General features: G+C 40.4%; 1 protein-coding gene across 1 annotated transcript in view; it reads left to right on the forward strand.

The window, feature by feature from the left end:
- LOC124712365 (mucin-5AC-like) overlaps positions 1–6,617 on the forward strand; it is a 400,134-nt gene extending 393,517 nt beyond the window's left edge. Inside the window, 1 exon segment of the mRNA XM_047242660.1 lies at positions 4,654–6,617. Coding sequence (XP_047098616.1) covers positions 4,654–5,000 — 347 coding nt within the window. The 3' untranslated portion in view covers positions 5,001–6,617.
- Positions 6,618–14,799: the final 8,182 nt, after the last annotated feature.

Consider the following 14,799-nt stretch of genomic DNA (forward strand, 5'->3'; position numbering starts at 1 on the left):
ACACAAGCTGTGACTGGCAAACATGTGTAGTCGAAACAAAGAGTGACAGTTCTTCTGGAAAGTGTGGAATTCTGAGGGAATTTTATAAAATCTCAGGGAATTCAGATCAGATAGATATGTGCGACTTTATTGTAATGACAGACACCTCACCTGTGACTCATCATGCTTTTCTTTACAGCCATGCTTCAATAGACATTCTGCAAGGGTCTATGAATATCTGTGATGCTCTGGTTTTTGACCAAAAGAAACTTGATGACAGCTCTCTGCTTGAAATGCGCTTTTGTTACAGACTGTTATTTTGAGGGCTATGTGTAATGCTGCTATCTATCGGAACTTGTGAAACTATAGGGGATGAAGCAGGAATATTCCATGATGTCCCACAACAAATTCCACATTTTTCCAACTGAAAATGGCCAAGGAAAAAGAAGTGTATTATATTACTTACTGAGTACCTCCTGTAATTTAACATACTAATGATAGAACAAAATTTCTTCTTCTCTTGTTATTGTGTGGAAAAGCAATGAAAACATTCCATACAATTGCTACCTAACATTCTTCCAAGGTTATATTCCTTGTAAAAGTGGCTGTGCCTTTTTTTATATATCTTAAGAAATAATAAATTAAGGGAAATCAAAAGTTGGCTCTTTCTTGTGTAGCCGCATGACTCTGATGGAAGAAGGCAATGCTTTCTTCTATGTAATTCATGCCTTTGCGAATTTTAATGGGAAAATGGATGAGGGGTTGTCTATGGAAGTCCATTGTTAAGCATCACAGTTCACAACAGTTTCCCATATACCGTATGCCTTTGGTGTCAACATCATGCCCTTAGAAAGAAAAAAAGAAAAAGAAGTTACAAAGGTGTTTATTGTGGCCAGCCACAAATATTCAAGAAGAGTAGCTGTATAAAGATAAATAAGAAGGTTAGCATTTGCATCTTCTTCAACAATAAGGTCATAAAAGATGGAGCTCAAGCTCAGTTGTAGCAGCATGAGCAAGAATTGTGCCAGCACGAGTATGCAAATTATCATTTATTCATTATCATTATTCCCTTCATTATGAATGCTTCTAGAGTATTGGATTTGTCCTCTAGCCATTTTGCACTTTATGTCAATCTCTCTCTCTTCTTCTTCTTCTTCTTCCCCCCCACTATGTGATCCTCTGCCACCTTCCCTGTTTTACCTCTCAAAGCTACCCTATTTTATTGCTTTCTCCTGTTTCAGTACGGCATTGCATACTGCTGTCTTGGTACTCTGACCAATCTCTGGTTCATTCAGTTTTTCCACATTGCATCTCCTTAATTTCCTGTGGCATATAAGCTTTATACTTGTATGTGTTATCTTTTGTGTATGTTGACTACAGTAATGCATTTACTATGCTGTTCATGGCACCTTGCCAACATTTATATTTTCTTATTCATTATAGGACTACTCCTTCATTATCCCTGTCTGTCTTATTTTTATACCCTTGTAGTTACATGAACAAAAGTTTTGTTCTTCCTGCCGCCAAACTTCACTAATTCCCAATATATCTAACTTCAAACTATCGAGTTTCATTTTTACAGTCTGTAACCTGCCCATCCAACATGCCACACATTAATCCATGTTTTTCTTGATGATGATATACTACTGGACATCCAAATCATTCAAATAGGATACTCCAGAATATTTTACCCAAGAGGATGCCATTTCATGATTAAGTCATACAGTAGAGCTGCATGATTTTGAGGGAAAAAACCACAGTTGTAGTTTCCCCTCTCTTTCGGTTTGCAGTACAAGCACAACAGGACCATGATGGATAAAATAACAAGGCCAGATCAGTCAGCCATTCTAACTGTTGCCACTGTAGCTACTGAAAAGGCTGCTGCTCCTCTTCAAGAATTACCAGAATTAGTCAGGTGTCTCCATAGATACCCTTCCATTGTGGTTGCACCTATGATACTGCCATGCAAGCAACTTCACCTTGGCAGACTTGTAGTAATGGATTAATTAGCTTCATAAAATCAGCTCTGAAGATTTCTGTAGCAACTTTCCTTTTCATAATATTGTTACATTCCATCCTGGATTTTTCATTGTTTTCATCCATTAATTTCCGTATACAAGGATCCGCAGCTGCAATAACTGTTTTGAAGGTTAATATCATTTAAAAAGCTGAAGGTGGCCAAATTTCTTAAACTTCAAACGGGTGAAAATATTTGTGTCATCATGAATACTGTTAATCTATACTCCATATTAGTGGAAGCAGCATGAATATGTGCGTGTTGACTCATATAATCACAACACTATTTATGCAGCCTCCTTGTTGCTATTTTGGCTATTTCACTGTGTTCGTATTAACTCACGGAAGGTGTGCTCCAGTGACAATCATAGTCCTTTTGAAGTCCTGGAAACCTCTTATCACATAACTTGTGTTTTCTAGGAAGTGTTTTGTAGGTAGTGACTTGTAAATAGGTTTTAAATGCATTTCCTTCAGTGCTAAATATTAAGATTTAACTACACTTTTTCTTCTGCCAGTTGTCAGTCAGACAGTTACTCACAATAAATTTCATTTTCCCAACTTTAAATCTTTATCACATTCCACTATTGCAATCTAGTGATAGATCTCAAATTGTGTATACAGCTGTCATGAAAGTGATTCCCAGCAGGACATAAATTATGGATGCTGCAACATCAAAGTAAGCAGTTTTTTCTTTGATGATTCGTAGTGTAAGTACAGGTCCACAAACTAAATGAAAGATGTGCAAGAGTGTGCCTAGTGACTATCTGTAGTGTGTTACAGCACTTCACGACCCAGGGTATTTGCATCTACCTGCATGCCTAAAGCACTGTGAAGTGCTTGGCAGACAGTACTTACCATGGTACCACATGTGAGGGTTTCTTTCCATTCCAATCACCTATGGTGCACTGGAAAAAATGATTGTTTAAGTTTATCTGAGTGTACTGTGCCTTCATGATCCTTACAGGAGCAATACATAGTGAGCTGAAGAATATCTCTAGGTTTTTCATTTAGTACTAGTTTTTGAAATTTTGTAAGTAGACCTTCACAAGATAAATGGCATCTGTCAGTTCAAGTTTTTCTACATTTTCATAATACTCTGCTGTGAGTCAAACAAATCTTGATCTTTCTTTGTACACTGATCAGCCATAATGTTATGACCACTGACCTGCTACTGATATAAACCTGTCCATGCAATAGCAGTGTCGCCTGGCAAGGAATGACTATTAGTCTGACACACACACAGTGCATTAGTATCAGTTAGTGTGCTGTCCATGTCTATAATGGGGAAGATGTGCTACTTATCTGTTTGACTGAGGACAAATTATGATTGCCCAGAGGCTCAGCATGAGCATTTTGCAAACCGCACAACTTGTCGGGTGTTTGAAGAGTGCTTTGGAGAGTACTTTCAACAAATAGCAAAACCAAGGTGAAACCATGTACAGACATTATGGGGTTGGTTGGATGGCAGCCCCTCATTACAGATATTGGATATAGTAGGGTGGGCAGATGGTAAAACAAGACAGGCTGCAAACTGTGGCAGAAATAACATAAGACTTTAATCCTGAGACAAGTACAAACGTGTCTGAAAACACAGGGCACCAAATACTCCTAACAATGGGCCTCCACAGCTGACACCAGCATCCACAACTGAAATGGGCTCATAGTCTTCAGCATTGAACAATGGCACAGTGGCAGAATGTTGCCTGGTCTGATGAATCCCACTGCCTTCTACATCATGCCGATGGGAGCGTGTGAACCCGTTGTCTTCCAAGGGAACAGCTCCGTGACATATGTAGTGCACGGTGGGGACAAGCTGGCAGTGGTTCCATTATACTCTGGGGTGTCTGTGGGTCCTGTGGGCCCATGCAAGGCATCACGATGGCCAAGGATTATTGACACTTGCTGCAGACCACATAAACCCTTTCATGATGATAATGTTTCCCAACAGCAGTGGCATTCAAAAATGTTCAAATGTGTGTGACATCTTATGGGACTTAACTGCTAAGGCCATCAGTCCCTAAGCTTACACACTACTTAACCTAAATTATCCTAAGGACAAACACACACACCCATGCCCAAGGGAGGACTCTAACCTCTGCCAGGACTAGCCGCACAGTCCATGACTGCAGCGCAGTGGCATTTTTCACAAGATAATGCACCTTGTCACAAGGCTGGGAGTGTGATCAAGGGATTTGAGGAAAAATGTGGAAAGTTCCAATTCAGTCTCCTTTGTAGATATATAGAATTTTTCCAGTATCCTGCCAATAAACTGAAGTCTACTACCTGCCTTACCTGGTATTAATTTCCTGGTGAATTATGAAATAGTTTTGGGAGTTTATTACACATGATTTTTGCTAGAACTGCTACTAGTCAATATCCCTTATATAAACTGCACAGACACATTTAAGCAATCATTCTTCCTGTGTTCCATGCGGTTTGGATGGGAAGAAACCCTAACGTCCTAAGTACCTTTTGCCATGCAGATCACAGTGGTTTGCAGAGTATGTATCTAGTTGTTGACTGTAATGTAGCTATATTGTTCGTTAAAGGGGCCAAGTGTATGAAATTCTTCATAAAGCCTATTAATAGTTACTTGCTACTGGTACTGAATGGAAATCTATCTTGCTTAAGGTAAATCATTCTGCTTTGTGTCCCCAGGGTCAACACCATATCCAGGCCAGTCAGCTCGAGAAGTAGTCAGGTCAGTTCGAGAAGGTGGGCGTTTGGAGAGACCACCGCATTGCAGGCCTGAGTTTTTCCGACTGGCTTCTCGGTGCTGGCACCATGATCCAAGTCGCCGACCATCCTTTGGGGAACTCAAACGAGAATTGGCAGCATTAGTTGAGGACGTACGTTTTGGAGGAGGCTATGTTGATCTGGATGCGTTTGCAGACCATGGCTATTGTTACGGTAGAATACCTACTGCAGTACGACCTAGTGCTAACAATACTGCTGACACAACAACAACTGCTGAGGAATGTGATGCAGAAGTTATAAGTATGTAACTTAAGGTGTTCACAGAAGCAGTCACTTTCCTGCTGGTAACGATGATGATGATGACGATGATGGTGATACACTGCATATTGATAGGGATTTCTGGAAAAAGAAAGAATGTTGCTGTTACATAGCAAAGAGAATTCAGCTGTACAAATGTTTGCAGTGGGCAAAGAAAGAACATAAAATTTGCCTACTCTCTTTAAACGACACAAAATTTTTTTGTGATGGATACATATTTCTCTAACACTGCTGCTTAGGGAAAATATGTCTTGTAGGCAACAATAAGTGCAGTCCATTTGAATGTTGTTAGTTGCTATGAGAAGAGGTCATACTATATTCCCTTCTGTACATTTTATAATCATTTTCATCAGAATGCAAGCAGCCATAGGTAACTGCTGGTGGAAAGTGGGGGTAGTCAGTCAGTGTGAAGCAACAAATGTCGCATTTCTGAAGAAGGGGCTGTTATATTTTACATACATTAAATAACTTAAAGACTGCAGCACTGAAATCAGAAAAGCTTCAGTGTGCATTTACTGCTGTCCAACTAAAATTTTGTCTTCCAAGATTTGGCATACTTTGGTGTATTTTTGAAATTACTTTTCAAGCCATTAGCTGTAACCACAAAATAACTTTATTTAAATTCAGTAGAATTTCTGTTGTGATTTGTAGAAGCGGTTTAAAGATAACTGAAAGAATGGTATCTTAGAAACTAGCAAACATAGAAAGAAATAATTTTTCAAAATTAAATTAAGAAGGAAGAATCAGTGAATAAAGTTTGTAAAGAAAGTCAATGAGGAGTTTTCCTGAACAGTATAAGGATCTAGAGAAATCCAGTTAAAAATACCAACAGTAAAGTAGTTCTTGATACAGCAAAAATTCATCGTGTATGATGACCGAGTGAAGTAATCTTATGGTGCAAAGGTACTGAATTTAGATGCTGGAACAGAGTAGAGCTATGCAGTTGCCTTCTAATCCAAAGAGTAATTTTATATCTGTTACATTAGTATGAGTTGTTGTAATTAACAGTATTCTTATTTTTATGTACTTGGCAGTAAATGATTTTGCCACAATTTGCACAGCTATATTATTGGATGCTACATACATTTGGTTCTTTTCTGTGTGAGGATTGTGGATAAGTAAAGACTGTGTTAACATATCTGGCTTGAAACAAATATTTTGCATACATCTTTTAACATTTGTCATGAAACATCAATCATCACTGTATAAATATCATCAATTTGATCAAAAAGACTTATGATAAGTTTTTCCAACATGACAATGCCCGTACAATATCATTTCATTTTAAAATGTATAATATTATTCATTAACACATTCATCAGTTTTAGGGAGACTTCATTGTTTATTTTAAATGAGCCAGAAACAATTATTTTGTTCTAGTCATATACAGTCTTAAATTGCTTGCCTGTGTCCTACAATGCTACTGAACATCTGCATTAGTTTCATAATCATTGTATTTTACTTTGTTTAATTTAATGATCCATCTTAGCCGAGTGTATTATGTGGAGTCTTAACAGATTTAGGCAAATCATTTCATAATAGTGACATGTTACTTTAATATTATATATTTATGTGTATTTTTCATTCTTTATTTTACAACACCATTTACTGCCACATTCTGAAAACTTTTGCTTCAAATGTATGTTTATATATGTGTAAATATGTTGTTAAATAAAAATTGGTACAGTTTTCATTACCTGCATTACATTTTATGCACATGTATTCACAACAACTCTAATATAAATATGGTGGTGTAACAAATCTGTTTTGGAGCTACCACAGTCAACTGAGCTGAATTGAAGTTATGTGAATGATGATTGCTCATTAATGGTTTTCTTCCATTGTTTTTATCATATATAAAGTGGGACGTAAGTACAGCTGACTCATAGATAACTATAGCTTACAGTGAGAGACTTTTAGTTCTAGTTCTCAGAAATTCAGGACCTGATAAAGCATGTAATTAAGTTACTTTTTTTATTTATATACATTCTTAGTTTGGAATCATTCACCCTTCACAGCTTTTGATAGATTATATTGTTAGACTATGAGATTTCTTACCAAATCTTGGACAGGTACTGAAAGTAATCTCATCAGCAAAATGATTAGTCATCTGGAATGTCAGAGCTATTAAGAAATTAAAGTGCCTGCAGATTGTGTGTGTGTGTGTGTGTGTGTGTGTGTGTGTGTGTGTGTGTGTGTGTGTGTGAGGTGGGGGGGGGGGGGGAAGGGTGGAGCAGGGATCAAGTGCTTTGATGTGCTGATTAGTTTGGCTTATTCACAGATGTTGCACAATTCAGTGTCCGACTCCTTCGCTTGCTGTAGCTTGGGACACAAGCACGGATGTGACAGAGCGGTTAAATGTGTGATTGCATCAGGTGTACTGAAGATCATAATTTTAAGGAAGAACTGAACTGTGAACTTCACAGGATTGTCGTAATTTACTGTGTAGAGGTTTATCAGCAAAACAGTCATATTATGATAACTGAAGAAGGAGGAGTGAGAAAGGAAAGGAAAGCATGCAGCATTGGTGGCGATGATTGAAAATGTGGTCAGACCAGGATCCAAACTCATGACCTCCTGCTTACTAGGCTGTTATGTCAACCACTGCAACACCTAGGCACAGTGTTTGTCACAACTGCATGGACTATCTCGGCATGCCTCTCAACTGATCCACACTTCCCCCATGTGTCGCCTATCCCAGTTCCTGTCCATATCTTCCATGCTCACTACATAGAGATTCATGCTGGAGGTCAGATGTAATCGTGCATCTGTATTAACACGATTCACGTTGTCTGTCGCACTTCACATAGTGTAGACCAGGAACTGTCCGCTAGGCATGCCCGATGTAAAACTGACTGGGCACGGCCCGTGCCGCCTGAATTGTTGTTGTTCCGCCGGCAGAGGGTGCGGCCGAATTCTCATGTGCCCTCTGGTGGACGGGCCTTTACATGTGGCAACTACTGTCCATGACGCGCCGTGCAACAATCTTTCTGGTGGCTACTGCAGCATCCACACTGAATGTGGTGGATTCATTGCCCATTGAGGCAAATCAGTTATATGAATGGATGTTCTTGACAAGGTATTTCCATCAGAAATGTATTTGAAAGCAATCATGGTGTAATGTACCACACATAGTGTGTCCATGATTATCTTACCTTCATCTCTATCTGAGGTAGAAACTGCTGCATGTTGGCAGGGACAGCCCATTCCAAAATGAACAATGTGAATGGCATTCAGTGACTTGTTCTTCTCCAGTCTTTTGATTGTTAATGTTCAAACATTTATTGCACACAAATGCAGAGCTTTAGAGAGAAATCATCTTGATGGGTGTTTGAAAATGTTATTATATTGTTTGCAATAAAAAACAAGGGTCACATTAACAAATGATAAAAAAAGGCATACAACTAATTGGAAGTAGGACACATTGAATGTTGTCAACAGCAAAGCTTCATAATTTAATCATTCTTATTCTCAAGTTACATAAATGATTCACCAAAGCCACTGGAGAATTCTTCAAAAATAAGGGTATTTGCTAATGATGTATACATAGAGAGAGATCTGTACTGATAAAGAATCCAAATGCTTGTCCACCAGAAAAAAACAAAGAAAATTGTGCATTAGGGTGACATCTGGCTCACAAAATACAGCATAATTCTTAATCTCACAAAAACTCATATTATGCAAGCCCAGATGAAATGATACTTATGTGTACTAGAATTAGGGATCAGTGGGGAATATTTTATTAAATTCTGTGTTTGCAATTCTTGGATATCCAGATGGTTGACAGACTTGACATGGAACCAGAGTGTAGGTAAGTTAACCAGGAATGTCAACACTGCCTGCTTTGCACTTTGAAGTCTCTCTTACTGCTTACCTGCCAACAAGATTGCTAATGTGTTTTGCGTGCTTTTATCCCATTAAAATAAAACCCTGAACTATCTTATTTTTTTATTATTTTGACAGAAACTTAAAATGCAGAATATACATGTTGTTGTTGTTGTTGTTGTTGTTGTTGTTGTTGTCGTCTTCAGTCCTGAGACTGGTTTGATGCAGCTCTCCATGCTACCCTATCCTGTGCAAGCTTCTTCATCTCCCAGTACTTACTGCAACCTGCATCCTTCTGAATCTGCTTAGTGTATTCATCTCCTGGTCTCCCTCTAAGATTTTTACCCTCCACGCTACCCTCCAATGCTAAATTTGTGATCCCTTGATGCCTCAGAACATGTCCTACCAACCGGTCCCTTCTTCTTGTCAAGGTGTGCCACTCTTCTCCCCAATTCTATTCAATAACTCCTGATTAGTTATGTGATCTACCCATCTAATCTTCAGCATTCTTCTGTAGCACCACATTTCAAAAGCTTCTATTCCCTTCTTGTCTAAACATTTTATCATCCACATTTCACTTTCATACTACACTCCATACAAATACTTTCAGAAACGACTTCCTGACACTTAAATCTATACTCGATGTTAACAAATTTCTCTTCTTCAGAAACACTTTCCTTGCCATTGCCAGTCTCCATTTTATATCCTCTCTACTTCAACCATCATCAGTTATTTTGATCCCCAAATAGCAAAACTCCTTTACTACTTTAAGTGTCTCATTTCCTAATCTAATTCCCTCAGCATCACCCGACTTAATTCGACTGCATTCCATTATCCTCGTTTTGCTTTTGTTGATGTTCATCTTATATCCTCCTTTCAAGACACTGTCCATTCCGTTCAACAACTCTTCCAAGTCCTTTGCTGTCTCTGACAGAATTGCAATGTCTTCGGCGAACCTCAAAGTTTTTATTTCTTCTCCATGGATTTTAATACCTACTCCAAATTTTTCTTTTCTTTCCTTTACTGCTTGCTCAATATACAGACTGAATAACATTGGGGAGAGGCTACAGCCCTGTCTCTCCCTTTCCAACCACTGCTTCCCTTTCATGCCCGTCGACTCTTTATAACTGCCATCTGGTTTCTGTACAAATTGTAAATAGCCTTTCGCTCCCTGTATTTTATCCCTGCCACCTTTAGAATTTAAAAGAGAGTATTCCAGTCAACATTGTCAAAAGCTTTCTTTAAGTCTAGAAATGCTAGAAATGTAGGTTTGCTTTTCCTTAATCTATCTTCTAAGATAAGTCGTAAGGTCAGTATAGCCTCAAGTGTTCCAGTATTTCTACGGAATCCAAACTGATCTTCCACGAGGTCAGCTTCTACCAGTTTTTCCATTCATCTGTAAAGAATTCGTGTTAGTATTTTGCAGCTGTGACTTATTAAACTGATAGTTCAGTAATTTCCACATCTGTCAACACCTGCTTTCTTTGGGATTTGAATTACACTCCTGGAAATTGTAATAAGAACACCGTGAATTCATTGTCCCAGGAAGGGGAAACTTTATTGACACATTCCTGGGGTCAGATACATCACATGATCACACTGACAGAACCACAGGCACATAGACACAGGCAACAGAGCATGCACAATGTCAGCACTAGTACAGTGTATATCCACCTTTCGCAGCAATGCAGGCTGCTATTCTCCCATGGAGACGATCGTAGAGATGCTGGATGTAGTCCTGTGGAACGGCTTGCCATGCCATTTCCACCTGGCGCCTCAGTTGGACCAGCGTTCGTGCTGGACGTGCAGACGCGTGAGACGACGCTTCATCCAGTCCCAAACATGCTCAATGGGGGACAGATCCGGAGATCTTGCTGGCCAGGGTAGTTGACTTACACCTTCTAGAGCACGTTGGGTGGCACGGGATACGCGCGGACGTGCATTGTCCTGTTGGAACAGCAAGTTCCCTTGCCGGTCTAGGAATGGTAGAACGATGGGTTCGATGACGGTTTGGATGTACCGTGCACTATTCAGTGTCCCCTCGACGATCACCAGTGGTGTACGGCCAGTGTAGGAGATCGCTCCCCACACCATGATGCCGGGTGTTGGCCCTGTGTGCCTCGGTCGTATGCAGTCCTGATTGTGGCGCTCACCTGCACGGCGCCAAACACGCATACGACCATCATTGGCACCAAGGCAGAAGCGACTCTCATCGCTGAAGATGACACGTCTCCATTCGTCCCTCAATTCACGCCTGTCACGACACCACTAGAGGCGGGCTGCACGATGTTGGGGCATGAGTGGAAGACGGCCTAACGGTGTGCGGGACCGTAGCCCAGCTTCATGGAGACGGTTGCGAATGGTCCTCGCCGATACCCCAGGAGCAACAGTGTCCCTAATTTGCTGGGAATTGGCGGTGCGGTCCCCTACGGCACTGCGTAGGATCCTACGGTCTTGGCGTGCATCCGTGCGTCACTGCAGTCCGGTCCCAGGTCGACGGGCACGTGCTTCTTCCACTGACCACTGGCGACAACATCGATGTACTGTGGAGACCTCACGCCCCACGTGTTGAGCAATTCGGCGGTACGTCCACCTGGCCTCCCGCATGCCCACTATACGCCCTCGCTCAAAGTCCGTCAACTGCACATACGGTTCACGTCCACGCTGTCGCGGCATGCTACCAGTGTTAAAGACTGCGATGGAGCTCCGTATGCCACGGCAAACTGGCTGACACTTACGGCGGCGGTGCACAAATGCTGCGCAGCTAGCGCCATTCGACGGCCAACACCGCGGTTCCTGGTGTGTCCGCTGTGCCGTGCGTGTGATCATTGCTTGTACAGCCCTCTCGCAATGTCCGGAGCAAGTATGGTGGGTCTGACACACCGGTGTCAATGTGTTCTTTTTTCCATTTCCAGGGGTGTATTATATTCTTCTTGAAGTTTGAGGGTATTTTGCCTGTCTCATACATCTTGCTCACCAAATGGTAGAGTTTTGTCAGGACTGGCTCTCCCAATGCCGTCAGTAGTTGTAATGGAATTTTGTCTACTCCCGAGGCCTTGTTTTGACTGAGGTCCTTCAGTGCTCTGTCAAACTCTTCACGCAGTATCGTATCTCCCATTTCATCTTCATCTACATCCTCTTCCATTTCCATAAAATTGTCCTCAAGTGCACTGCCCTTGCATAGACCCTCTATATACTCCTTCCACCTTTCTGCTTTCCCTTCTTTGCTTAGAACTGGATTTCCATCTGAGCTCTTGATGTTCATACAAGTGGTTCTCTTTTTCTCCAAAGGTCTTTTTAATTTTCCTGTAGGCAGTATCTATCTTACCCCTAATGAGATAAGCCTCTACATCCTTACATTTGTCCTCTAGCCATCCTTGCTTAGCCATTTTGCTCTTTCTGTCAATCTCATTTTTTAAAATGCAGAGTGTACTTAGGCAACTTAAAAACAGACATTTGAAAAAATAAAACCCCACTTACATCCGTTTCAGCACTGATAATTAAGTACTCAGCCATTAGAAAGTATCTGACCCTACATTTATATCCTGGCTGTCATATTTGGCTAGTATCAACTTTACTGTGTGCAGCTTTGGATACTTGGCAACAGAAGATGCCCTTTCAGCCTCTCTCCTGTATTATTGTTTAGGTGTTGATTTCAAAAATGATGACTGTAATGATTCAGAGTTTGACATTGAATTTAGCAATGATGTTCCTTCATCAGAGACTGAATGTGATGACAGTTCATCGGTTGAGTGACAGGTGCTCATTAATGGTATTAGATAGATGCACGCACTGTTTTCCAACCAGCTTCTCCAAGATTTATGTTCACAAGAAACCATTGTGAAATACATGGTTAGACTTCGTAGCTGCATGGAATCTAAAAGTTCTTTAAGTTTCAGGATGTTTTAGTCGAAGTCCACTATAGCAGTATACTCTGAATTTTATTATTGGTGAGCTTCAAAATTTGGTAACTCATTATTTTGAGCTTTAAAAGTTATCTTTATTTGTCTATATGTAATGCCATTCATTATAAGATATTTTTCATTAATTAAAAAAATATTTTTTGAAACAATTTGAGGAAAAAAATCAATATGTTAGTGGGTTAATCAGTTTCTGTTCTGTGATCTAACCTTCTGAGAAAATTTAGCTGAAGTAAAGATAAAGTTTATTCTGCAGAAATAGATAGTAAGAATATTGTATAAAGTTGGTAATGGTACATCTTGCAGCAGCCTCTTCAGGGAACTTGGGATTCTTACAGTTACATACAAATACATTTGCTCCTTGAAGGTGTTTATGCTTCAAAGGAAGAGTGAGCTTAGGACGAACTGTGAAATTTGCAACCACATTAGTAGATGTAAAAATTCTTTCCTTATAGACTGTGATCATCCCTAGGGTTCAGAAAGGAGCTTTATAATTTTGTAGAAAAGTCTTTAACAGACTGTGGAAATCCACAAATATTCAACTGCAAAGTAAATGAGTATATTAGTGATCAATCTTTTGGTAATTTATGAGAATATTTGGAGTCAGAAATATAAATTATATTTAGCATCCATGTTTAAATAGGTTGTACAAGGGTCAGTGGGCTGTGACCTGTATGGATGCAGGATGATGAATCATGGAACATGGTGGTGAGGGCCTGTCATGTGCCCTGGGTGCTTATGAGACAACATTAGCAAATTACACATTTATGAGCTTTGATTATACAACTGAATCATTCTCTGCAGTAGTAGTGTGGAGGCCAGTGGATGCACCCAACAGCAGTGGTACACCCTGACATGTCCAGCTCAAGAGTCTCTCGAGGCTGTTGGCAAAGTCATGGCAGCAAATGCAGCAGGAGTGGAGCAGCTAGCCCAATTGGCAGTAGGTGTTGCGTGTCTGGTGATGACACACAACAGCTCATACCTCCCCCACATAGGGACAGGGACTGCTCCTCAGCCACATGAGAGGAACATAAAGAAATATTTATAAAAACTGGAAATAGCATTTCACAAAAATAAATGTTTTCTACAATAAAAAGAGAGATAGAGAGATGGTCAGTCCCATAAGTTAAAATACAAAAGATTGATTTTTGATTTGGTGATTAACTAAAGTATAGATGCAGTTGAATGGAAAATGAATGTCACATAAGAAGATATAATAACAGACAGGAAGTTGCACACACTAAAGCAGAAAGGCCAATGTGTGAGTTATTAAAAGAGAGACTGGATGAGTGAAGAGAAGAGTGCAAATACACTTCATGAGAGATAGGTATCAGAGGAATGTAGCAGTTAAAGGTAGTGCATAGGAGGGGCTTTGTAGGTGGGTGTTTGGAGAAGGAATGGGGGAACATTGGAGAGGGGTGCACTTTGGTACCAAGCCTTAGGAAGTGAGAGAACAGGATTGGAGATGAAGGGAGCCCTGATGAGGGGTGGGTGGTAGGGATCTCCTACATCTGGTAGGATTGATAGATATCAGTACATATTTCATGGTACGGTAAGGGGACATGATTCAAAGTTTCTTTGGGAGAGTATGTGGAGGGTATGGAGATGTAGTGTTGGGGGAATGTGGTGGTAGAGGCATGTCACAGTACCAGAATCAGTGAGCAGTGGTGAAGCTAGGGGATGGGTAGGGTAGTATCGTGTTTTTGGGTAACATAGGATATTTGGAGGTGTTCAGGTTGGAAGAGTAGTTGGTAGAGGATGTGGGTGGGGATCTAAAAGTGGAGTGGAGTGCATAGTGTTCGAGGACCTGTAGGGTGTGGTAAAAGGAGGGAAGAGTGTAAGTCCATACCACATTGACATAGCAGAGGATGGGTCAGATTGGGGCTTCATAGGTGTATAGAATTGTGGAAAGGTGCAGTCTGCATGTTTGTCTGGTTGCTTAATAAGGGAATTTCACCCTGCCTTTAGAAAGGCAACACTTGGCTTTGTAGTGTGTGAGAACATACTTATTATTTTTAATGGATCATACTGTCTTCCATTTTGT

This window comes from Schistocerca piceifrons, chromosome 8 (genome assembly GCF_021461385.2).
Source record: "Schistocerca piceifrons isolate TAMUIC-IGC-003096 chromosome 8, iqSchPice1.1, whole genome shotgun sequence".
Classification (NCBI taxonomy): Eukaryota; Metazoa; Arthropoda; class Insecta; order Orthoptera; family Acrididae; genus Schistocerca; species Schistocerca piceifrons.